At 36.9% G+C, this 26,006-nt stretch overlaps 1 protein-coding gene across 5 annotated transcripts in view; it reads right to left on the bottom strand.

The window, feature by feature from the left end:
* LOC109101954 (netrin receptor UNC5A) overlaps positions 1-26,006 on the bottom strand; it is a 171,713-nt gene that overhangs the window by 8,635 nt on the left and 137,072 nt on the right. For 2 of the 5 annotated variants that reach the window (XM_042738111.1, XM_042738114.1), the window contains 6 exons: positions 22,988-23,209; positions 22,014-22,313; positions 19,917-20,004; positions 19,195-19,363; positions 11,147-11,380; positions 2,013-2,162 (listed from right to left, as the gene is read on the bottom strand). In XM_042738111.1, coding sequence (XP_042594045.1) covers positions 2,013-2,162; positions 11,147-11,380; positions 19,195-19,363; positions 19,917-20,004; positions 22,014-22,313; positions 22,988-23,209 — 1,163 coding nt within the window. The remainder of the gene's footprint in view (positions 1-2,012; positions 2,163-11,146; positions 11,381-19,194; positions 19,364-19,916; positions 20,005-22,013; positions 22,314-22,987; positions 23,210-26,006) is intronic. The other 3 variants (XM_042738113.1, XM_042738115.1, XM_042738112.1) reach the window with 2 other exon arrangements.

Below are 26,006 nucleotides of genomic sequence, written 5' to 3'. Positions count from 1 at the left end.
AGCAGTAGCACAAGTACGATGCAGTACCATTTATGAAGCAAACACCCTAAAGCTTCGAGTGATGAAGGGCAACAAACTTTGCCCTCCATGTTATCAGTGAGAAGATGCGATGCACGGCGATCTGAGGAGATAACGCAGAGAATCTGTTCAATGGTATGGTGGTTGTTTGTTAGTGATGGTTTGGTGGGGATGATTTGGTTGATTGACTTTGTCTTGTTGCCTCTGTATTGGAATCTCGCTTTTTTTGCATATACCTTTTTTTGGAAGGACGGAGAAAGAAGGACATCTGTCCCATCGGAGAGGGGTGTTTTCTGCCGCGGGTCTAACTGTCAACAGGCTGCGCTCCAGACTGACCCCACATCACGTTGATATGTTGCTTTTTTTAAATAAAAAATTAGACAAGGTGTTGAGGTAGGGCTGCTATTTTTATTTAACGAAAAATCTTAGTCTAACGAAAAAAATTGCCGGTTTTTGAAAGCTTCGTTCTAACGGATTCAGTGTTTTCTTTTTGTCATCTAAATTTGTTAATTATTTAAGTTTAAAAAATATATTTAGTGTAGGCCTATTTTGTTTTTTATTTGTATTATTTTATTTTATTTTTCTCTCATTGTCAGAAATGCTGCAGGTGCGTGGAAATTTAAACTGAATCCAGGTTCTGTTGTTGATCTGTTCTGTATGCTGCTGTTTGCACTTTGCACGTTAAAATAAACCCTTTGTTAAAAAAAAAAAAAAATGTTTATATTTTTTTTAAAGGGTCACAGATACGCGTCAATTTTATTTGTATTTAATGCCAATTCAATATTATAATCTTATCAGTTGACGGTTAATAATCGATTAACGAACGGCGGTTGTCGGTCGGGAAAATTAATCGAAATGAGCATCCCTAATTATTTACCATCCAGAGCAGGCTTAGCACTGCTTTTGCACTGTTAACCTGGCATTGTGGTGCCAAACATATACAGTGTGAAAAGATGTGGTGTTAGAATGCTATGACCAGATGCTTAGCAACAGACAGCCAATCACGTGCCTCACGTTCACATGCTTTAGACAGTCACAGCAAACTGTACATTGTATAAATGTTCATGAGGCAAAATTTGTCAAATGGTGACAGGAAACCAATTTACAGTACATGATAAATTTTTAACCCCAGGTAAATTATGAACAATGTGTAATTTTGAAGCAAGATAACCCTGGATTCAGCTTTTCCTGGGTTTATAATGACCCAGGATTAAAGAAATAATGTAGGTAATTTTTCCAGACACATTTTTGTTATACTGGTTAAAAGGTCTGACAGCAATAAAGCGGTTTATATATGTATATATACATATATGCACATATATAGACATGTATATGTATATATCTTCTGTGAAAGGCTCAGGGCCATAAAATGTTCATCCAATCATTGCACTCAATCAGTCAGACATTTGGTCGGATTAAATGTTTTTGGTTTCAATTGATATAACGAACTTTGTTCTCAACAGGTAAGATAAACTTAAAGTTAAAAGTATTGTATGATGGACCTTTTATTGAAAATAGTAGTCTAATCATCTACTTTTACCCGTAGAGACATACCTCCACTTTTATAGATTCATAAGAGGCGGAGGCGTGAAAGGGATATTTGTAAAGGTTATTTGAAAACATGCTTTATTTGTGTAGTTCTGGTGACACTAGTAGTGCATAAAGTAAACTGCCTAATCCACCTTTAACTATTTCAAATAGAAAAGCCCTCTTATATGTAGGTAGTAATATGTACTTTTTGAAAGTAAGTGTGTACACTTTGAAAGGGTTTCACCCCAGTGACATCATTAGTACCTTTTTTTCTGAGAGTATGTTTATCATCTTCCAGGCCTTTTTTATATTTAATGTTTAATAGATTTAATATTTCAGGTTATGGGTTTTGGAAAACCGATAATCCCAAGTATCAGCGCTAGCAATAGAGGAGCTCACAGTAGCAAACACCATTAATACAAGAAGTGCTGCTGCAAGAGAGAAGGTGTTTTATAGAAACCCACCTGATAGCCAGCGAGTAGTTTGCTCCTCCAGTGTGCCTGGGGCATGTCGTGAATCGAGAGGCGCAGGTTATGGTAGCTGTCTTTGAAGAGCAGGATGTGAGGCTCGTCAATCAGTCGACCTCCCAGCTGTCTTTCCATCTGCATCACCTCCTGTGGAGCAACACAGCGCAGCACAGTCAGTCAGGCCACGGCCCTCGTAACCCGGTTCCATTTCCCCTACGCTGCTTTAATGTCACGCCAAGGTCACGGCAACTCTGGCGAACGCAAACCAAATCCAAGGGTGCTGGGGTAATGAAGGTTCGAGCTGAGCTATTCGTCAAGCGCTCATTGTTCGTGCATCAAAGATCCGCTTAATTTCATTTCTGCGGCTGTGCCAGGAGAAATTTGTACTTGCACGTCTAATGTTTTCGTCTCAGTGGGGTTGGTACGGCAAGGCCATTTGTTGCCATCAGAACGGCCATCTGGAATTAGGTAATAATATCCATGCACATCCTGGCTGATCTATCAATTCTTTTTCAGGGCACATCTCTCATGCTAAAGGAGTGCGCAGAGCGGAGGTCTCTGAAAGCCGAAAGACTCCCATCAAAGACCTCGGCTCGCACAGAGGAACTACAGCTCAAACAACATGATGAATTGGACGCCGAGGTTAGAGGACTGGCAGACCTTCCCAATCAGGACGGCAATCTTTCATAACATTCAAACTTGCTAACAAAACAACAGCACAAAGGTAAGGAGTAAAGGAAAATGAAACAGGTGAAGCGTTCCCGAGAAGCAAGCTGCGGTGTGTATAAAAGAAAGCTACCTGAACGAATAGACAACAAATGGAGGAGAGAGGTGGGGGGTGCGGTAATTACCATATGTTTGATTGTATTCTGTGTGAATGTGGATGCACATGAATTGTGTTTGAGAGCGCCTCTAATTAAGATGGAGAATCTCAGTGATTTTTATCTGCACATGGAGGATTCAATTTTCTGCACTCTTTGCCAAGTATCGGCAGGCCAGGTTTCAATTAAAACGGTATAGAACCTGTTAATTATTCATTTGCAATACCTGCTGTACAAGTACCATATTATCTGCTTAACTACAGTTTCAAAAGCAAGTGAGCTTTCCACTGTTTCTTACAAGGAGACAAATTCTAACTTATGGCAATTGTCTTTGAGGAAACTTAAACTAAATTAAACTAAACTAAACTAAACTAGAATAAAAACACAATACTATCTATACACAATAATCTATCTATCTATCTATCTATCTATCTATCTATCTATCTATCTATCTATCTATCTATCTATCTACCTATAACTGATCATAATTGTTGTTTGTCACAATGCATCATGTCTTAGAATGAGGCCAGAACAAAGTATCTTTATTCAACAACAAAAGTTAAAACTAAAAATTCTACACAAGTTTTGTCTCTAGTCTCTGGCATAAAACACCCTTTTATCTTTTTAAAGACCACAAGTGGTTTCATGGGAGATAATGAAAGTAGTTTTAAACATTTTTACTATCAGAGTCGGAAAGTCAAGCTACAGTCTTTCTCCATTAGCACAGCAAAGATAGAGACGTTGACATCTTTCATGATTCTTCAGCCCAACCACTGAGGTGAATTTTAAGAGAACTGAATAGGTTAGAGGTCAAGATTTATCTCTTGCCATTAGGTCGTATGTCAGTCAATGGCTAAGCACACTCCATTTAGAAGAGGAATATAATCTCTCCTTCACGACAAAAGACACTTTATTTAGGCTACAAGCATCTCATTTTACGTTGTTCTCTTAAATACAATCACTCTATGGGAGGAAATTAGCATTTCAAATCGCTGCTTATGGACTTTAATCCTGAATCTGACCTATAAGCACATCTAGCTGCCTAGTAATGGGAGACACAGAAGAGCACACCAATTATCTCATTATGAATAACTAAGAGCATGCATACCAATGCAGACACAGTCCAGCCTGTCCACCCTACGTATATTAACAAGGCCAGTTCGAAATGATGAGCAGAAACATGTCAGTCTTGGCCCGCCGCTGCTGCATCTCAGCCAAGAACTGAGCTTGCCATTTGTGTGTTTGCTTTCAACATATGTCTCAGGCTGAGCGAATATTGGCCCTGTTTACACCCCATTGTCTTGTAAATAAATTGTCACAGAATTTCATTAGAACAATCTAAACATGACTTCTTTCAATGAAAAACCATTTAATTGCATGCAAAATACACTTTAAAACCAATATACCATACAATATAGATATTTTTAGACAGTAAAATAATAATAATAATAATTTGTAAGCATTTTATACAAATGGAGTTCCTATATTAATTAATCTGCTTTACAGTAGTATTTTTGATCCAATAATAATAATAATAATAAATTAATATAGAAATTATATATCACTTTTTTTATTTAAACTTATTTGTAATTACAATATATGGTTTAAAATAATAAACAAACAACCACAGCAAGATAAATCTATTATTGTGATTTGAACCCCCTAGCATGAAAAAAATAAAAAAAAATAACTAGTCTTTTTTTCTATCTCTTTTTCTCTTTTTGGTCATGTCTTTTCTTGCCTGCATGGGGCACCAAGAGAGCCAGAATTGCCACTTGTTCCCCTTCAAAAAATAAGTGCATGACACCCTTGACAAGAACTGTAGTGACTACACCATTTTTGCAGAAGCTGGTCAACACTGTATTTTTGTAAAGAGTTTTTTAAAGTATATACTGTACAAGGGGGAGACAATTTTATGGATGATGACAATATGGTAATGACTTAGCCATACAAAATGATTGGGAAACAAGATTTTCTATTCTTTGACAGTGACTTTAGATAAAATAAATAAATAATAAAAAAATAGGATGAAGCCCACCCTCTGTCTTTTTCTTACTCACTGGAAACCTAAGAACTGGAGCAAGAGAGGTTGAAAAAGAGAGTGAGTATGCGAGCGATATAATACAAAAAAACGAATGGAGAGGAGACAGAGGCAGCTTAACACTGGTGTCTTCGGGTCAGAAGAGTGGTAAGCTTTAGAGAGACAGATAACAGGATTATGGGAAGCATGGCCACAGTCCTCCGGAGCCCACAAACCCTTCATCCTCACAGGCCTGGACAGCTCATGTGGTGTGCTGAGCAGGGGCTCTGATGGACTACTGCTGCACTCCATTTGGGAATACAAGAGACTCTTCTATAGTTTATCTCCCCTCGCCGTCTTTGACAGAAGGAGGTTAGATGCTCTGCTACAACTCACACGCTACAAACGCTCCTCCGCCAAACACACACAAGCTAAACATTTAAAAGCCATTCAGGCAAAAGGGCAATGTGTTTACAAAGTTCACAGTAACCCAAACTTCCATTAAGATAAAACACTTAATGTCAACTCTCAGAAGATTGAACCACAGTGGTCAAAAGTTCATGTTTTTTTGCATTTTGTTGTGAGGTTGCTAAGGTGTTCTGGGTAGTTGTTAGGTTAAGTTTAGTACTTATCGTTACAGGTTTGTTGAAGTCCCAGCCCCTAAGTATGAGCAATGCCTTAATAAATTCCTTCTAGTAAATCTATCTCAGAGCTATTCAAATAAAAAGCTATTAAACATGAATGCAGAGTGGGCTCTATCCATTTTGTCCCCACCAGCTTACCAGTAATAAAGTACAAGAAATAACCATCATACCATATAAAATCAAAATGAGCACGCTATAAATTAACAACCACCGAGACAAGTTTGTTACGCAACACCTTAAATCAGTGAACTAAGTAAAAAGGCTTTGATTTTAATGACAGTATAGATCCGCAGTAATAGAAGATTTCTTTCAGTCTGTTTTATAACTTAATCTCAACTGTCTCACAGCGCATAAAGATATGAGAGAATAACAAAGTGACTGACATTGACTTATTTCCGCATGGCATCTTCCGCGACTTCTCAGCCATGAGAAAACAGACCTTGCACTTTCTGAGCTGATGAGCAAGTCAGAAAAGAGATCTGAATGATGGAGGCAAACATTTCACTGATGTAAATCATCTAGACATATGTCTGTGAGTTTTCTCCAGCTAGTAATGAGGTTATTTTTCTCCTTTCCACCCAACACCTCAAATATTTCTCTCCCTTGCCTCCTCTCTCTGATTAAAAACTAAAAACACGAGCGACGTACAAGTAGCTTTCCAAACAAGCATTCCAGAGAAACGAATTTGACAAATCAGAGCAACGTACAGGCTTTGTTTTGTCTCGTTCTCTCGCTTCGTTGGTTGATGAAGCCGACTGTCTCGTTAAATGTTTCGTCAGTGATCAAAGCCATGCACCATTTTTGGTTTCTCCCCCCGACAGCATGAATGCGCACACATACGTGCAAATTATGCTCAGACGTTAGACGAAAGGTCAAATATGAGAACGCTTGCTCTCCTCTCTCTCTATTTGTTTCTAGCCCAGTCAGCAGATAGAAAACACCAGACGTGGCTCCTCAGACATTTGGCTGCTGGGTTGAAAGGTCTGGAGGGAGAAGAGTATATCACACAGGTCTTGATTAAATGTGAACAACATTTGGAAAGAGGCACCAAAGGTCATCGCTCATTCATCTCTAAAACGAGAGGATATTTTACAATCCACTGCCTGGTGACAAGCCAGATAAACCAGTGAACCCAAAATGTTCCTCTGCTGGTGCTTCAAACCTTTTTGCAACATGTTAGTGCACTATAATCTGGATCTCAATGCTCTTTCTGCAGTGGATGCAGACACTGCAAATCTCGCTTTGTTGAAAGGTCAAATACTATGGTGAGATCACATCAAGAATGAAAGGGTCAGAGACTTGGTGTAGTGGTTTGTGTGGTCCAACACTAAGATTTAAATAAGGTCAGCATGGCCTAATAAGGTCAGGTTTATATTTGGAGGCCATGCAGGTAAGTAAGCACAATAATTAACCACATCAAAGGAAGTGTCTCTCACAGTTTCTGTAGTTGAGCTTTAGGAAGGGCAGCAGCTATGATGTGTCCAGCTACAGTAAAACCAGCAGTGGAAGCAGTTCTGAAACAGGCAGCTGTACAGTACATTAAATATTTATCTAATTGGTCCCATAAGACTCACAAACATATTGAAAGTGTCTCTGTTGAAATGTCACTGACTCCCAAATGTCATACTCGTGATTAAAGACAGTTACATTGTTTTAATGTGGCTTAATTGGAAGATTTAATATTTCTGTTGTTTTAGGCACAAGCAAAGCTTATGACTGAGAAAGAAAGAATGAATAGGAAAGAAATTTGGAAAGGAGAAAAAGTATTTGTATAGTGTAGCAAGTTCTGAGAGACAACCACTAAAATAATAGCGGTATCCCTTTCATTTGTGGTGCATTACCGTTTCTCGAAGTAATGTAGTAGCCCTGCGGCAATCAAAATGCAATTAATATTCACCCAAGATGATGGTGAAGAAAGATGCATAAAAAAATAACAATGCATCTTTGTCATGACCGACGCTTCTAATGCTATGCTAATTCCGAAATCCTCTTCTGTTATCAGCAATAATTAGCATAATAATTCCATCACAATAAATCAGCCTTAAATCTTTGAAGGAAAGTCAATCAGGGACTCAGATGTGGTTCTCAGGGGGTGAAACACCTGTTAGACCACAAACATACTCTACACGAGTTCACAAATGCTTGGCCAATGCATTGCAAGACTGCAAACACATTGCTTTACAAGCATTCTTGCATCAATGTGGCAGTAAAAAAACAAAACAAAAAAACATTAACAACAGCAATCAAGCTAATATCCAATATAGTGACCCCTGCGACAGAGCTAAGAATGCAGCGTGCAATGAGTAAGGGTTTAAAACATTGAAGAATATAATGACATGTCAAACTGTGCTGGTGTATTGAGAAGCAGGGTCCCAAACTTTTTGATTGATGATTTAACATGATTTGTTCATGAGTTATCCAGTTGTTCATGATTACTGTATGAGGAGTTTCATAAATCATTGCTTCAGAACAATTTGCCAAAGAAGCGATTCCAACGATACTATTCTTCTTTCATTATTATTATAATTATGTCATGACAACTCTCTGAGAGTTTAGTCTTGGCTGTGTTTGGTCTTGGTGGAATAGATCTGCTAGACTTGCTACTGCCAATATATTCAAAGACATGCTGCTGTGAGCATGAAGGAAATACTGCTGCTGCTGCACATATAACATGAATTAACCCCCATATATAACAGACATGAAATCACCCCCATAGTAGAGTGGTATACAGGTGGATCTGGGGAAGGTGGAGGGTTTCTGAAACATGCTGTACCTGCTATGGCAAGCACTAGCTGAGTACTTGAATATTGAGCAGAAAGCTCATTGGCTGCTGACTGTTCAATGTGAATAATTTTGTCGTTCTGTCAGACTGAGGTAGAACCTATCGGCCTGCGCTATCTAGAGATTCATGACAGAACTGTGGATTTTCCTATTCTCACAGAATTTTTAATGATTACTAAATCTTTATAGTTACAATTGGAGCAAACTAGAATTCTCTTTCATTAATTCATTTAGCCAATTCTGTTATCCAAAGAAACTCAAAAATCAAATGTTGTATAAAGAATACAGCGAAAATTATTAATTTGTGCAGCAACTCAAAACACCAAGAATGTTTAGAAGTACAGAGCAGAATAGGCATTTTTACATATTTAAAAATGCACATTTCAAGGTTTAACATAATATTGCAGACACATCTGCATTCATGTACTTGCATACAGTACGTTTCTGGTCTTTGGAACAAAAACTTTCCCTTTTTATACTGACAAAGATCAGCATACAGTCCACTCGACTCCTTCCTAAACACAGTAAAACACTGCATATCCTGTAAGGCCATTGTGGTTCACCACAGCAGTCTGTGCATTTGAGGGGAGTGAAAACTGCAGATATGGTGGATTCATAGAAAGCAGCACCACATGAGAGCATTGCATGACTGAGTCTGTCCACGTATGAAGATTCCCCTGGAGCAGCCCGCTCCTGATCAAAGGCAAGGTTGGTATGAAATGAGGTCATGGGTTAAAAAAACATCTATATTAGAAGCTCAACAACCTAGCTACAGATAAAAGCACATCACACATCCACACCTCCAATCTCTAAATAACAGCAACTGCTGTAAAAAAATAATAAAAAATAGGCCTTTTTTGGGGGGGGGGGGGCACCAAATCACCACTTCAACACTTCACTTGACAGAACAGTCAGCGTTCTCATGAACCCTTTGGAGAGAATTGGAGGGGAGGTGCTCACATCCATCATACACTGGAGCACTTCTCATCTTTGCATGGCTAAGAGCTCATTTTAAACAAACCGGGCAAATTCCTGGCATCTCTTTCATAATCTCTTTCCCCCAACAGCCCACCCTAGTGGGGCCCAGCGGGCAGCTTTGGGTAGGGCAGGTCATCTTTTCTGGCAGGCTCTCAGAGGCTGGAGTGGGCAGAGCAGGGAACAGACCCTCTTACTCTGACAGTGAGAGCCGAGCGGAGCTCAGGGGCCACAGCCAGAGAGTCTCTCCTTTTCATTTACTAATTAAGCATGCAAATGAAATCTTAACAGTCTGCTCAGACGTGCTCCTCGAGGGAGGCTGCTTTGGCATTAGCTCTTGATTATTCCTGATCTTTTAGGAGGGGGAGCGAAAGAAAAATAAGTGTAAGCCAGAAGGAACAAAAAAAAAATTATTGTCTGATGAAAGAAAAAAAAAAGAATAAGGAACAGGAAAAACAAGAAAAAGAAAAATGCATGACTAGTGATTTTATTTTATTTTATTTTATTTTATTTTATTTTATTTTGTTTATTTTATTTTTCTAGCTTATATAGCAAGACATCTTTGGTTAATCAGCAATTAAATGGATAGTTCTCCCAATAATGACAATTCTGTCATCATACAATTTTACATTTGTTCTGAACACGTCTGACTCTTTTTTTCACATAAAACAAAACATTTAATTGAATTTTTTTTTTCTTTTTCCCATGAATTTTTTTAATGTGAAATTTAAAGTGTGATTAATTTTTTTTTCATTTTCTCCTTTGGTGTTCCACAAAAGAAAGAAACAACATGAGGGTGAGTAAATGAGTAAACTGGGTGAACTACTCCTATCAAACTGGTCTAAGTTTGTTTTCTCAGTGGGGTTCAAGAGAACTGGGATTAAGCGAGAGAGAAGACAAAACTAGGTAAACATTCTCATAATGTATTGGCAAGGTTCTCTCAAACAAATGTTCTTCCAGTAACATAAATTGATTGTTTGTTCAAAGTTATCTGGTTCTTAAAATGTTAGCAAAAAAAAGTCATTTATGCATCCTCCATGGAATGTTTTTTCAGAAACTTTTTTGTTGCACATTCGTCTAACATTTTTCAAATATGCCTGCTTCAGAATGTTCAGAGAACATCTAATATTAAAATTCCCATAATGTTTGCAAAATGATAAAATGGAATATTTCCTTAAAGGGTTAGTTCACCCAAAAATTAAAATTAGGCTGTGTTTTACTCACCCCATGGCATCCTAAGTGTATATGACTTTCTTCTTTCAGACGAATCCAGTTGGAGTTATATTACAAATTGTATTTGATCTTTCAAGCTGTTTAATGACACTTAGCGAGTGTTGCATCCATCAGTCCAAAAGAAGTTAAATAAAGAGCGCCTGTCCATTAAAAAAAAGTGTCTCATGTGGCTCCGGGGGATGAACAAAAGCCTCCTGTATGAATCGATACGTTTTTGTAAGAAAAATATCCATATTTAACTTGCAATAATCACTTTTATCTAGCTTGCGCTCACTGTTGTAAAAGGAAACAGTTCTGGGTGTTTTTTTTTTTTTTTTTAAATGGAATTCACTTTTTTTTTTTTTTTACTTTTTATTTAACTTCTTTTGGACTGATGCATGCAACACCCACTGAGTGGCATTAAACTGCTTGAAAGATCAAAGACAATTTTTAATATAACTTCGACTGGATTCATCAAAGAAGAAAGTCATATACACCTAGGATGCCTCGGGGATGAGTAAAACACAGCCTAATTTTCATTTTTGGGTGAACTAACCCTTTAACAATAACAAAACCAAGAAACCTAATGGCAACATTAACAAAACATACAGCATATCTTTGTTGGCTGGGTAATTGGCATAAGTATAGCTACTGTATATTCTGAATCAAAGGCCTCACCTTTAGTAGGTCCTGTGTGTCGTCCATGCAGTAGACACGGATGTTGTACTCCAGTGTAGAGCAGTAGGCGGGAGCAAACAGCAGCAGTTTTAAGCGTTTAGCAGCAGCCATGCTGAGGGACTCCCCGACCAGAGCAAAGCGGCCCAGTTGCTCAGTGAACACCCGGCAAGTCTCTGCCTCCAGCTGGCAGTAGTACGGCTCTGAAACCACTTCCTCACCAAGCTGAAGTACATCCTGAGGAGCCAATGAGACAATGACACAGGGATCAGAGGGGAGGGCAGAGAGCGGCTGTGTCAGTGGAGTTACTGAAGATATGGTCAGCTCCTGCCCTGAGGATGTTCCGTGTCAGATTTTAGATACAGTGAACTGATCTGGCTGAGCAGAAACTGAAAGATCTGCATAATGAGCTGTGCTCTGTGCTCTAATGAGACACTAATAGCAGGAGTTCATCCTGAATGTTCACACATAGTAGTGCCCACTAAGTGATCAGAGCTTCCTGTTCTTCTGCTTACAAGCAGGGAATAAATCTTCTGAAATTTCTACAGCTCAGATTTACTTCTTATGTGAAAATACCAAAAGTTAAATACACAAATAGGAACAATTAAAATTGATAAACATTTATAAAAATAGAATTTAATGAATGAATGAATACTTTTTATGCATTTATAATTTTTTTCTGGAATGTAAAGGGTAATTCTCCATTTTCAAAATAAAATTTGTGTAGCTGCCAGTTGAAAAACTCTCTGCCACAAAGCTAGGTGTTTCTATCTATTTTTAGGTGACTTTACTGGCTCAAGTTTCTGTGATATTCTGATCCCTAGATATGCCTTAGGTTGCTGCTTCAATGTACAATATTATTCAAAAGTTTGGGGATTTATTAAATGTTTTTGTGTCTTTTATGCTCACCCAGGTTGCATTTATTTGATCAAAAATAACTTCTTACATAATAAATAAATAAATAAATAAATAAATAAATAAATATAAATATATGAAGAGTTTGGTTCCAAAACTTTTATATTGTTATTAAACAGTCATTACATTAATATATATATATATATATATATATATATATATATATATATATATATATATATATACAGATTAAAAGATAAATGTTTTCATTTCAGTTCGTTCTTGGCAACAAAAAACAACAACAACAAAATCTGTTTGATTTTAGCAACACAGTTTCAAATCCCAGGTTGTGGTGTTTTTTATTTATTTATATATTATAATATATAAAATGATTGATACAAATGTGTTCTGCAGTTCGCCGTTTTTTTTTTTTTTTTTTTTTTGATGTGCATGTCAATTTTACACTAAAACAACCATTAGCGACTGAATTCAGTCCAGCTGGTGGGGGCTGGGGTTTGGGGGTAGTTCTGTATAGCTTGTGGGGGTTGAAAAATAAAGGTGAGAATCTTGCTCTTCCACATGGACAGGGGTCTGATGAGGGTTTCAAACTTGCAGAGCAGGTTTAGGCAAAGTGTTTTCATGCCTCGTTGGGTTTGTCTTTTGTAATTTTTGTAACTGCATAGGCCTAAAAAGTATTACATACAAAATAATATGTTTTTGTTTTATCTCAGGAGAGATGAGGAGCTTCTGAGAGAGAGACAAAGAAACTGGCGAAAGAGACGCGCATCTGCCAAAGGAGACAAAAACTTTTGTTCTTAATGTATAGCCTATGCTGCTTTGTACTATTTTCAGTTTTAATTGTATGCAGCAATGCTGCAGTCATTTTGGCAATAAAAATTAAAAAAATATATTGCAGTAATAAGAAACTTTCCTGAGACATCACGTTGGCCTAATTATTTTTAGTTTAATTATCGGGCAATTCCAGCATTACTGACCTGACATTCGCAGTCAAAACCTGAAATATAAATTCTCACAGAATGTATTCATTACCAATATATTGAACCATCTCTTTATATTTTTCTAAATCCCAAACAGAGTCTAGACATCAGAAAAGTATCCGTCTATGAACAGGTTTTATAGGCTATTTTAGATTTAGGAAATACACATGCATTATGGCGTGACAAAAAAGAGCAGAGTTTTTTGAAGACAACATTTTGTAGACTTTCTGTGATTTACAATGCACAAACTAGAAGCAACAATATCTACAGAATGGAGAAGGGTTGACCATTCTCAAAACATAAAATATCAATTTTCGTTTTTGTGTTTCAGAGGAAAAATCAATGTTAAGGCATGTCTCAGTTATGGACCGTTCTGAAAGCAGAATTTATACAAACGAGTGTAAAATGCTTTCAAAACTTTAACAGAGTTGTCTAGAGGGTATTTAATATGTCTGCCCCAACGCTAGATTTTTCTAGTTACTAGTAGTCGTTAATTTAAGTCATTATTCAACTAATCGCATGTTCATATTAAATTAACACAGTCTAATTCATAATGAGCCTAAGCTAATATATTCCACGCTCAAGCACACGCATTAAGTTTGGCACAAAGCACAGGCGAAAGTAGCCTAATAATTGTGAAAAAGGAGTCATTTTAATTATTTATTAATAAACTAATGTTTTCTTGTCGGCTGCAAGATTAAATTCACAGTGCCAACTCTCCACAGGATGCGCATAATCATTGAGTATTTGCTTTCATTTTGAATTGGTTTGTTTAAAAGTAGACATTTCAAGCTTTCTGTAGATATTTCTCATGTATGTAAGGCACCCCAGTTTTAAGTTATTTCATTATCAGGAAAAAAAGGGGAAAAAAGAAGAAAAAGAAAAAAATGATCGTGAGGGTGCTTCCCTGTCATGCATGCACATTAATAATTTTCCGCACATGCACTTGAATATGAATAGTAAAAGAGCATATTTCTTTTAGGTTATAGTATGGGATCCGCATTAAAATAAATCTTCACAAGTCTACAACTGAGACAGATGCAGTTATAACCTGTAAATTAAAGGCTATTTGACTTTTTAAAATGATCTAAATGCTGATGCTGCTCCAGTTAGTTGATTTTGATTGTTTTAATCAATCTCTTTTACATTAAATAATAAAGATACAAAGCAGGTTAAGTTATTATTGTACAAATAATTATAAAATACTATAGACTGCGAATAAAATTGCAGTTTCAAATTTTGCATATGCATTACAAAGTTAATTATTTTTTTTACATGCAATGATACAAAATAAAACCAAAAAAGATTTGTAATGAAGAAAAAATATGTAGACAAATAAGAATAAATGTTGTGCGTCACACAAATCTTGCACTCTGATATTTAAAGGAATAGAATACACGTTTTACTTAAATTGTATGAAAGCAAGTAAAGAAGGCTCCCTTTAAAATCACTGAAGTTGTCAATTAATGAAGTTCTTTTTTACATCGTTTGCACTTTGTTGATTATAATGAGAGAACTTGAGTTTAAATGTGAGGACATTTTATTAATCCGTCCATTCTTTTCAGTTTCAATGATTTAGCTAAATCGTAGAGAGCTTTAATTTATTCATTTCTTGTTTTAGTTTGGCCTAAATAATGGGAGCGAAATTATTTAGTGCCTCACGTTTTACTAAAATAATGGATATAATTTATAAAACAGGCAACATTTTTTTATTCAGTGTACAGACAGATATCTTTTCCCCAAGTAGTAGGTAACGAATAACAAAGTATGTGCGTGTTTTATTCTGTTTTATTCGTTCTAAGAAACGAACATAACTTATTAAGTAGGCTACTAAAGTTTCATCTGTGAATATAAAATATTTTAACTACAGTGTTTTTCTTTCATTTTCCTCTGACTGCAGCTGTCAAATATAACACACCTGTGAGGCAAAGCTGATGGCTATTTGCGAAAATTTGTTTTGATGCATTTGTTTGATAACTTGTGGTTAAAGTGCCACCCAGCGGTCAAAAGCTGCAAATGCACTTTGCAGACGCGGCGGCGGCTGTGCTCGCGGTGGTAGAAAGCACACTGGTTGGCCATCTACTGTATATACAGTAGTGTGAAAAAGTTCTTGCCCCCTTCCTGTTTTTTTTTTTTTTTTTTTCATTTTTAACATATTTGTCATACTTAAAAGAATCAGATCATCAAACAAAATTTAATATTACACAAAGATAAGATGCAAGTAAATACAAAATGCAGTTTTTAAATGATGATTTCATTTATTAAGGGTAAAAAGCTGTCCAAACCTGTTTGATTGTTTAATGCATCTTTGCTGAATAATGTCTTAATCAACTAAAAAAAGATACATAATTTCTTAAAAAAAACAAAAATTATATATATATATATATATATATATATATATATATATATAATAAATAAACTAAATAATCAATCTATCAATCAATCAATCATGACCCCAACTGATCCTAATCTGTATTATTTTTAGTTTTGTTGGTTTGTTTAGTATTTGATTAGTTAAAAACATTAATAACCCCTCCCCCCCAATTTTAAACCATATACATGACTTCATCCATTGCAAAGCCACAATCAATCTTACGTCATTTTGCACCCCACTGTTTTGTGTTAATCAATTGGTGAGTTTGACAGTTTGAGGTGCTTCTCTACTAATAACAGGTACTACTAAAAACTAATTAACAGGTTGCCATGCGCAATATGGAGCTCGTCAGGGCATGGCAAGATAATTACTTTAATTGGATGTAAGAATCCTGACAGACATCAGTGATGCCTTCAAGTGTGCCTTGTATAGACTAATGCAAAGAAAAATGTACTAAAATCAGGAGAAAAGGCATTCTGTCAGAAAACGTGACTCTAGCAAAGGCCAAGGCTATTGTGAGGAAACGTGCCGTTTTCTCACCGTCTCCGGTCAGATACAATCACATAATGGCTCCCCAGAGTGGATTTAATTAGAGAAAAGGCAAGTGGGATATGTGGCGACAGAACTTTCTGCAGGAAGCTCATCAGAAAGATTCCTCGCACACTGTCTCTCTCTTTCTCTCTTGCTCACACCATTATCTAATCAAATACTGAGAGGCGGCCCTACTGTCATGCACCTCGGGATCCAGGCCAGGAAATTACATCCAGCAATCAATAAAATAAGCCACTATCTTCATCAGTGAAATTAGTATTGGCACTAGCCGTTTTCCATTTGACCACAATGAAGTCTGTTTTTTTTTTTTCATTATCATTTTTTTTAATGACTCAGAAAAAAAAAAAAAATCCTCCCGCGGTTCGATAACGACACAGACTATATTTCATTCTCTTCTGCTCGCGTTTTGCTGATCTGCGTCCTCTGGAGAAATTAATTGCTGCGAGTCTGTCTGCCAAGGCTCCTTCCAGGACAAACTTCCCTGCGTTTTTTCCCTCTTTTGTCTGCTGTACCTGGCCAAGAATGGCGACCTGCCGCCGATGGGCTATATTTGGGGCAGGGGATGATTAAAAGTGCTGCTCTACCCTCTATCTAAGACAGGCCTATTCATTCTACTGCCGCCCCATTGCTGCCACACCAAGGAGCCTGAATAATTTATGCACAGTATCAAACATGAAAGAAGACCTTCACTCTCTTCCTCCGCCCTTCCTCCCTAGGTTCCTCCTCTTTCTTGTCTTTGTGCCTGATGTATCTCGCACCAACCCGATGCGGTTCAGAGCAGATTTGGAAAAGCCATCAGGCGTAATGAAGGACTCACCCCGGCTCAGTTTAAAGGTGGGTGCTGATGGCCATCGGATGGAATGAGGAAAAGATCCATACAATTAAATGGAGATTAAATGTGAAGGTATGAGAGATAGGTGAAATGAGGAGTATGCTGATGGAGACACTTCAGGGCTTTATTGTCTGAGAGGCTATCTGAAATGATTATGACGATACAGCCCATTTGCCTCCATAAGATATTCAATTCAGTAGCAGGATGATGGGAGAGAAAGAGACGGGAAAGGGCAAGAAAGGTGAACGTACAGAATGAATTCCACATACATACAGTTCAAAGCTAATTAAAATGAGGCACAATCATATAAAACACATTGACGATAAATTAGGCTGATGGAATTTATGGCTTCACAGGAAATTTTTTTTACACAAGTATGTAAATCTGGCAAAAACTTTCAAAAAAAGTTCACCCCAAAATCAAACAAAATCAATTAAAATTACATTTTGCATAAAGACAATGATTCCTATTTTTCAAGTAATTAATTTATTTATTTTTTGCATTATGATATTATGTTCCTGTATATTCAAATGCATTTTCTCCCCCACATTTGAATTCACTACTGTTAAACAATTTATGGAAAACTAATTACCGTAAAAATAACAAATTTGTCAAGTACATTTGTCAAAATTTCAAGTCAATATGATGGTAGTAATTTTTTATTAAATACATTTATGTAAATTATATTAAATAATCGCTTTACATGCAATTTTACAGGTATTAAGGCCATTAAGATTTTTGAGCCAGGCGGATTTTAATTGCAATTTTCCCTAAAAGAAGAATACATAATTAAAAAATCAAAAATAAAGTATATAAATATATATATAACTTACTCATGGTTCGGTTTGTATCATGGTTTAAGAGTCACTGTTTCGGTATGGTTCGGTATGTGCTATGTTTAGGCAAAAACTATACTTTCAAATAAAAATAAAGAAAGTTAGAATAATCTATCTAACTATAAGCAACAGCACAAATAAATAGAACAGAGTAAAGATACTAATAAAATAAACAGTGATTTTCAGTGATTTTCTAACAGTTTTTAGGTACAGAAATTGAATAAAGTAATGAAATGTAAAACATCATTGCATATTTGACTGTATTAATTAAAGACTAATCTTTATTAAAGTTACAAAACCTATTCAATTAAGAGCAGTGAGTGATTTCTTTGTTGTTGCTGTTCGATTAATATTAAGAATGTGCTGTCACTTTAAGGGAATGCACTGATCCAGTGCACTGATATAGTACATTCAGCTGGCTATGTATGTTATAGGTTACTTACCAAGATGGGCATTTTGACATAATTTTTGTGTGAATTTGTCCATTTAAACACAATACTTCAGAGAGAGCTTAATATTTGCGCACGTTCTGAGGCGCAGGTTTGCGTGCTTCGGATGAGCGCACGCACAAATCTTACCCCTGCGCGCGCAAGCTCGCATCTTCTGGATCTTAAATATTTCAACTGGCAAAGCTTAAATGAGTTTAGCTAAAACTCAGATATTGGGTGATGACAGAATAAATGACTCATATTCCAGCATACAGCATTCGCATTGAACAAGAACACGTTTTTTTTCATCACTGCTGTTGTAATGTATTGGGAAGCCAGAATGCGCATCCATCAACAGAAACATATATTAGCTGAACCCTGTTTGTTTTCCGTGTGATTTATAGCAATCCATATTACAGAGTATTTGTCAGATTAAAGTTAAAGTGCGGTCACAGCGTGTGCCGAACCATGTGTGGAGAACCATACAGTTCTATTTTTTTCTGCAAACTGTTCCATCCCTAATATATATATATATATATATATGGTTTAGTACTGTTTAACTTATACAAAGTTGGTCACACCAGATACTGACTGGTTTTCGGACCCCCCTGGACCCCTCAATACAGTAAAACTGCACATTTTAAAGTGGCCTTTTATTGTGACCAGCCTAAGGCACACCTGTGCAATAATCATGCTGTCTATTCAGCATCTTGATATGCCACACCTGTGAGGTGGATGGATTATCTCGGCAAAGGAGAAGTGCTCACTAACACAGATTTACAGATTTTGTGAACAATATTTAAGAGAAATAGGCCTTTTGTGTACATAGAATAAGTCTTAGATCTTTGAGTTCAGCTCATGAAAAATGGGGCAAAAACAAAAGTGTTGCGTTTATAATTTTGTCCAGTGTGTATATATATATATATATATATATATATATATATATATATATATATATATATATATATATATATATATATATATATATATATATATATATATATGGAATCATTATATAAGGCAATATATAAGGTTTGAAAATTATTTTATGTTTTATATTAAGATTAATATTTAATGAAAACAAAATAAAATATAACATAAATGATATACTATCTTTTAATATATTTTTAAAATTAAATTATATAGCTGGACATAAACACAGACAGAAACACATACCTCCCACGTTCCCTCATATGACTGCTTCTTGAGACGGATGGCCCAATTCTCCAGGCATGCATCAGAGCAATGGTCCATACTGAGGATGACCGGCCGGGTGAGCATCACACCGGGCGGTCCGCAGCTCACCACGGGACTCAGCAACGTCTGACACCCAGCCAGGGGCAATCTAGAGGGAGGCAGAGGGGGAGCACATGGTCAGGATTCAACTAACAGGGCCTGGATGAATGGCCAATGTCAAGCCCAGAGCAGACCCTTTAACAAGATGAGGTTCCACTATTAATCAGGGCTATGGTGCCCTGATCTGACTTTTCACACTCTGCGTTCAAGCCCAGTAGGGAGCTGGTCGTGAACACCACATGAATGCGGGAGCAAAAAATAGCCTGACCGTTACCTGGTGCTTCACTCCGACAGGAAAATCTAAAACAGGAGAACATTTCCCTCTCTGCAGCCCATGGCTCATTTACATATAACAGACAAGACAACACATACACACAAGCTTTTGATATCTCAAGCCAGCATTAGTCATAAATCTGAGCAAACGGCTTCCACACACACACACAAACACACACATACTCACACAGACACAATCATGCACGCCAGCATGTGAAGACTGACTTCAATTATGTTCGACGCGCTGTGCCGGGCCTTTTTAAAATCTGATTCAAACTGTGCATCCTTTCTTTGTGAGGCAGATCCTCAGATTGGTTCCAGGGACCTACCTCATGTCTTCCTTCTTCTGAATGGTGAGATAAATCTCATAAATCTTCCCTCTGGGAATGGCCTCTGGCGGGATGAGCAGGCTGATTCCTAATGTAAATAGGAACAAAGGAGACAAGGTAGGCTCATTTGTTCCATCTGAACGCTGCTTTTGTCACAGCTCACAGCGGGCCTCTATGTGACAAAAGTAAATGTGGTTAACACCATACAAATCCACAGTCAAGGTCAAAGATGTCATCTACCATGTGTACTTTCCAAAACTCTTTCACTTTATGCCCTGGAGATGTGGACAGTGGCAGGAAATGCCTAAGGCAGGGGTATTCGATTAAAGTTACAAGAGATCCAGTCTCTACCTTTTCAGCAAACAGCCAAACAATCATAGTTTACACTGCTTCATAAGTCAGTGTGTTGGCTATAACACTCAACAAGGTGCACTTTCAGAAAATCTACTGTACATTTACTTTCAGAATCTTTTTTCTTTTTTTCCACAAAAAAAAAAAAAAAAAAAAAAAAAAGTAAGAAATAAGAAATCCTAAAAAGTTTTATCTAAACTTCTGTATTTGACTGGTATTGGATCGGAAATAATGAATAAAATTTTAGTAAATTCAAATGTATTAAAAAACAAAAACAAAAAAAACATATTTTTATATATTATATATTTTTTATATATTTTATATATTATTTACAATAAATAAAATTAATTAACATTAAATAAAAAGAAAAATAAGTTACTCTGGGACATTTGTAACAGTGAAGATGACGTACAAAAAACAATTAAAAATTAAATAAAACATAAATAAAATAAATATACGATAATATATAATTATATAATGAGTCAACACCTAATTCTACACAATAAACTTTGTGTAACTTGTCTAGACTAGAATAATCATATTTAAGATGAAAATATAAAAGCAGCATAAGCCATAAAACATCGTCACAGATAGTATCATAGTTCAAGTGATCATAGTTTACACTGTTTCAGAATTTAATGTTGGCTATGAAACTGAACAATGTGCACTTTCAGAAAATTTATTGTAAATTTACTTTCAGAATTTGTTTTTCTTTTGCAAAATACCTTGTAAAAGAAAGAAATAATAAATCCTAAATAGTCTTATGTAAACTTCTGACTGGAATTGGATCTGAAATAATTAATTCAAATTTGATTACATTCAAATGTGTTTTTCAAAAAATAAACAAACATGTGAAATGTTAATGTGAAAATGACATACATGCAAAAAAGAAAAAAAACTAAAAAATAATCAAATAAAATAATATACTATTATAATTTTTTAGATAATTAGTCAACCCCTAACTCAATATTAATAATAATAATAATATTTGCCATGCAACATGTCTAAGTCTAAAATAATCCTATTTAAGATGAATACATAAAAGCAGCATAAGCCATAAACCATCCTCAAAATAGTCACGGATAACAGGTATCAGGCATTATATTTTGAAGGCCAATGTTCTTAGTCGAGGGAGCCCTGGTTATTTCATTTCCTCTGCCTCGTGAGCTGTCTCTTGGACCACGAGTGATTCATAATGTGACAGCCTGATGAACCCTCTGTCTGTGATTAAGAAGACTAATTGGTTTGAATATACTCTGGCGTTGTCCTTGGAGTGGATAGGGTTGCAGGCACTATGAATGTGCACGCTGCATATCGGCTTACAGTGCTACGGCTGACAACTAAGTCACTGGCTCGGCTCGGAGAAGATGCAGTGAGGTATCCTTCAAAAATAAGAATGGGAAAAATAAAACAAGACGTTCCCCAATTACAGCTATTTTCGTCCAAAATGGAAAACGGTCGTCATTGTCATAACACAATCATTAGTATATAAATGGAAGCGCTTCTTTTCCCGCTCTGCCTTGTTACTTGAAAAAAAAAACCTTTTTAGAAGGTGTTCACATTCGCTTGTGTCCCGATTTACATAAAACTGCTTGGATTGCCGTGTAATTGGATCACTTCACCCTTCCATTTTGGGCCATGTCGGTATAATAACGTTGCAGTTTAACAAAGCTCCAGAGCTCTTTCAGAACACTCCTGACTAAACACAAAAAACATTTTGTACTGTTTGCAATCATATAATCTTACCAGTGTTGGGGAGGGTAAGGCGACCACCCAGGAAATTGAAAGTTCCATAAGAGGTGTTTACGTTGTCTCTCGGTAGCGTTTTGAAATACGTCTGAGAGGACAGGCGGTTCATGAAGTCGTTGGGGTCGCTGGGTAGTTTGCCGTTGTGCAGAGTGTGGGAGCCATTAGGAAGAGGCTCCAGGAGGGGGCCGTTGCTCACAGAGAACTTTCCGGTGACTTCGCGGCGAGAACGAAGCGTTCCCTGGTAGCTTGTGGTGGTGGTGGTCAAATCGGGCTGGATGGTGAGCAAATGAGAGTTTTCTGTAGAAACAGAGAGAAAGAAACAAGTGAAAAACTATTTGAAAGGTCACAGTGGTTAAAAGTGCACAACACAAATTGAAATTCAGTGCAAATGCACAAATCCATGGATGTAGCCGGGCCTTTGGCGCTGAGAGAGACTCACTCGTAAATAAATCAATGCCTCCTCCTCCTCTTTAACAGCCACAATAAATTCCATACAGAGTTTAAAGAAAGCCTAGCAGTCACGGTTGAATTTTTTTTCAGGTTCAAATCCCCAAAATCCAACTCCGTATTTTGTGATTTCAGAACCGCTCTCGTTTTTTTCCACATTAAACACTTTACATATGTAAAAATAAAAGTGCACAGCAGTAGGCAGATTTGTTTCGTGGGAGGATCAATGGAAATCAGCTTAATGCTACTATTACCAAATCACTTCCCACGGTAGCAGGCGGACGAGTGAAGGTCTCCTCTCACTTATGACTTCAAAGATGATTTAAGTAAAACCACCACAATCGTTTGCAACTGTGAAGATGACACACAAAACTATGACTATCGCCATTTAACGTAAACACCGCACACACACGGACACAACTGGGAGACTGTGAGTTGCAATTTCCACAGGTGACACAGGGATAAGAGGATGGGTGTGAAACACCGTGACGAGAGGTGGATAGTGTAGAGAAACAATAGCCTACTGCTGCGGGCTGCCCTGCGCGGTGCCCACACACCTGGCTTGGTGGGCTTGATGCCCATGGGCTGGAAGCCAGTGGTGAGGATGGAGGAGTCGGCCACATCTGCATCAAGACCTTCCTTCTTCCTGCGGTAGACCAGTACCAGTACAATCAGCAGCAGAGTCAGACAAAGAGCCACCGCTACGATCCCCACATACAAGGCCACATCCTCAGCACCTGATGCTGCTGCGCAGAGACAGAAAAAGAGACAGTTTCAGTAACAGTCACATAAAATATTGGTTACCATATTGTCAATATTAGCACTTTTTTATTTGAGTTGAAATAGCTGACAGAAGCCGTAACTAAAATATTTTGATGCCTCATTTTATTTGAAGCATGTCAACTTCTGGATTGTAGATTTGGCACAGATTGTAGATCTGGTTTACAGACATAATATTTATAATATCAGTAATTATATTGGTTAATACAGAGCTATGTTGTCTCTGTAACACTTTCAAATAATATATTATTTTTATTAAAAACATTTATGTGTTATGTAATGCTGAATGCATTACTCTAGTCTTCAGTGTCACATGATCCTTCATAAATCATTCTAATATGCTGATTTGGTGATCAAGAAACATTTCTTATTATTATCAATGTTAAAAAACAGATATGCTGCTTAATATTTTTGTGGAAACAGTGATCTTTTTTCAGGATTCTTTGAACATAAAGTAAAAAAAAAAATCTACTTGAAATATAAATCTCGTAACATTACAAATGTCTTTAGTGTCACTTTTGATCAATTTAATCTGTCCTTGTTAAATAAAAGTATTAATTTAGTGAAATGGCCAAATTGTGCAGTAAACAAAGGAGAACAATGCATAAAATACCTTCTCTTTTTGACTGAAAAAAAAAAAAACTAAAATTTTTTTTAAAAATAAATTGAATCAAGAACACCTAAATGAGGTCAACCTACAAATATTTTAAATTTGTAATGTGTATGTTTTCAAAAAAAAAAATAGCATGATGCATGCAGTATTGCACTCCAAACATTTGCTTAAATAGATGATTTAAAAATACATAAAGCGATAATCAGTGTCAATTTTAGAATGAAATACCTGTTCTTCCCGTGTATTACTTTGTAATCTGATGTTAACCAAATTTTGCCAGATGCCAGGTTTTTTTTTTTTTTTTTTTTTTTTTTTTTCAAGCATACAATTATTAGCAAACAGAATTACCTAAACCTGACTTGGCTTGCATTGTGCATAAGAGAATTAACTGCTGGGAAAACATTTCAGTAGATGTGCAGCTTCCCTACTGCCGCCTTCTTAAAAAGGTAATCATATCTGTGCTTCAGTGGGTTGTTCTGCAGTTGGAAAGACAGGAGTGTTTGCTGGCAGCCTGCTACATCAGCATTCTTTAAGCTGCTGAATTTATGGCCACGATTTTGAAAGACACTTCCTTCCAAAACGAGAGAGAGAGAGAGACAAGGAAAGAGTGTATGTGTGTTTCTGACACAAAGCAGATTTCCTTATGAATCCACATAATTTCATGTGCCCTCTCTCGTTGTGGCCTGCAGCTTTATGGCTAAGTACCCAGAGACAATCACATCCAAAATTATTCTAATCAATTGTGTCGGTGGGAAATGGGATTTGTGAAGGTTGTCTCTGTGGCATGCTGATTTGTTGGGTGGTAGAGGTGTCTGTGCTCACCACTGGGAGAGACCCAGTGGCTCTGTATTGTGACGAGAGACTGCAGAGGTGTATGCAGGCCTATTTAGATGCTCCGTGGACTGACAGCTAAAAGCTATGAGGAATCTCTCAGCCAAAGCTCCTGAATTCTGGTGCAGAGTCACAGCTGTGCATATGAGCCACATCACTGAGGATTACACCCTGCATCACAGTACAACTCCAAGTGGGGTCAATGGAAGTGCATGTCTTTAATAGTCTAAAAACTTCAGGGAGAAACTGCTGATCAATCAATCAATCTATCAATCAATCAATCAATCTATCTATCTATCTATCTATCTATCTATCTATCTATGAATGAAAACATTCCTTGTTTGGTTACTAGTGATTTTTTTTACCTGTTTAGAATAATTTTAATTAGCAATACAAGTGTTTTTGTTTAGATTTACAGAAAGCAAAATAAGAGACAGTCTATTTTACGAAATTTGTGTTAGCTTGTAAAATCATTATTGCTTATATTGTGTTTAATTTTCAGTTTACCTTTGAAACCCCCCTTTTTAGCCCTTAATTAGCCTTTTATTAACTTTTCACTAGTGTGAACAAAACTGCATAGGAAGTTAGAATCAATGATCACACTTACGTTCATCCTCACACTCTCAGCTTGGTTTGTTTGGACTAAACGAGAGTGAGATTATCAAAGGAAATGATTCAGTTAGAATCATCCCAAAGCCCAAAATCACACAGACAATTAAAACAGGGTTGTCAATTACCATTATGCCAGTCTGCGTCACTCTAATTAAGCTGTCTTCTAATTGTTCATCACACTTTTAATCACCACAGTCGCAATAAACACCCTCATTGCCATCAGCGGAGTTGTTACTTAATGCAATCTACACTTCTCAGGACTACAGGTGCCTGGTCTAGTTAATTTCTTCCAAATATAGCTCCATTATTCCGACGTGACTACAAAGTATGACTAATGCCGTGCGGGGGTCATCGGCAACATGTCTTGACATGTTTTGTTGAACGCGTCTGACTGATGACTCTGTCAATACGACATGATACGGTGCAAGCAGGAGGGTGGCCGAGCTCCAGGAAGTGGCATTACATCAGGGCTTGTTTCGTGACAGCTGGTCAATGGTGAATGACTGAGCGCATGCAAACAGGAATTGCTCTTGCGTCTCTGTATCGATGATGCATTAAGTATGTCTGCGGGAAGTGATTTTGTCATGGTTTAAGAGGACTTATGATATCACAAACTGACAGTCGACGCACCAAGACACGATGGGGGCTGGGTTTGTGCCTGTAGCGTGTGCACTCCAGGTGCACATGAAAAAAAGCATGAAAAAAAA

Source organism: Cyprinus carpio, chromosome B14 (genome assembly GCF_018340385.1).
Source record: "Cyprinus carpio isolate SPL01 chromosome B14, ASM1834038v1, whole genome shotgun sequence".
NCBI classification, from domain to species: domain Eukaryota; kingdom Metazoa; phylum Chordata; class Actinopteri; order Cypriniformes; family Cyprinidae; genus Cyprinus; species Cyprinus carpio.
Note: the sequence above shows the minus strand (reverse complement) of the source record. Positions and strands in the feature narration are given on the sequence as shown.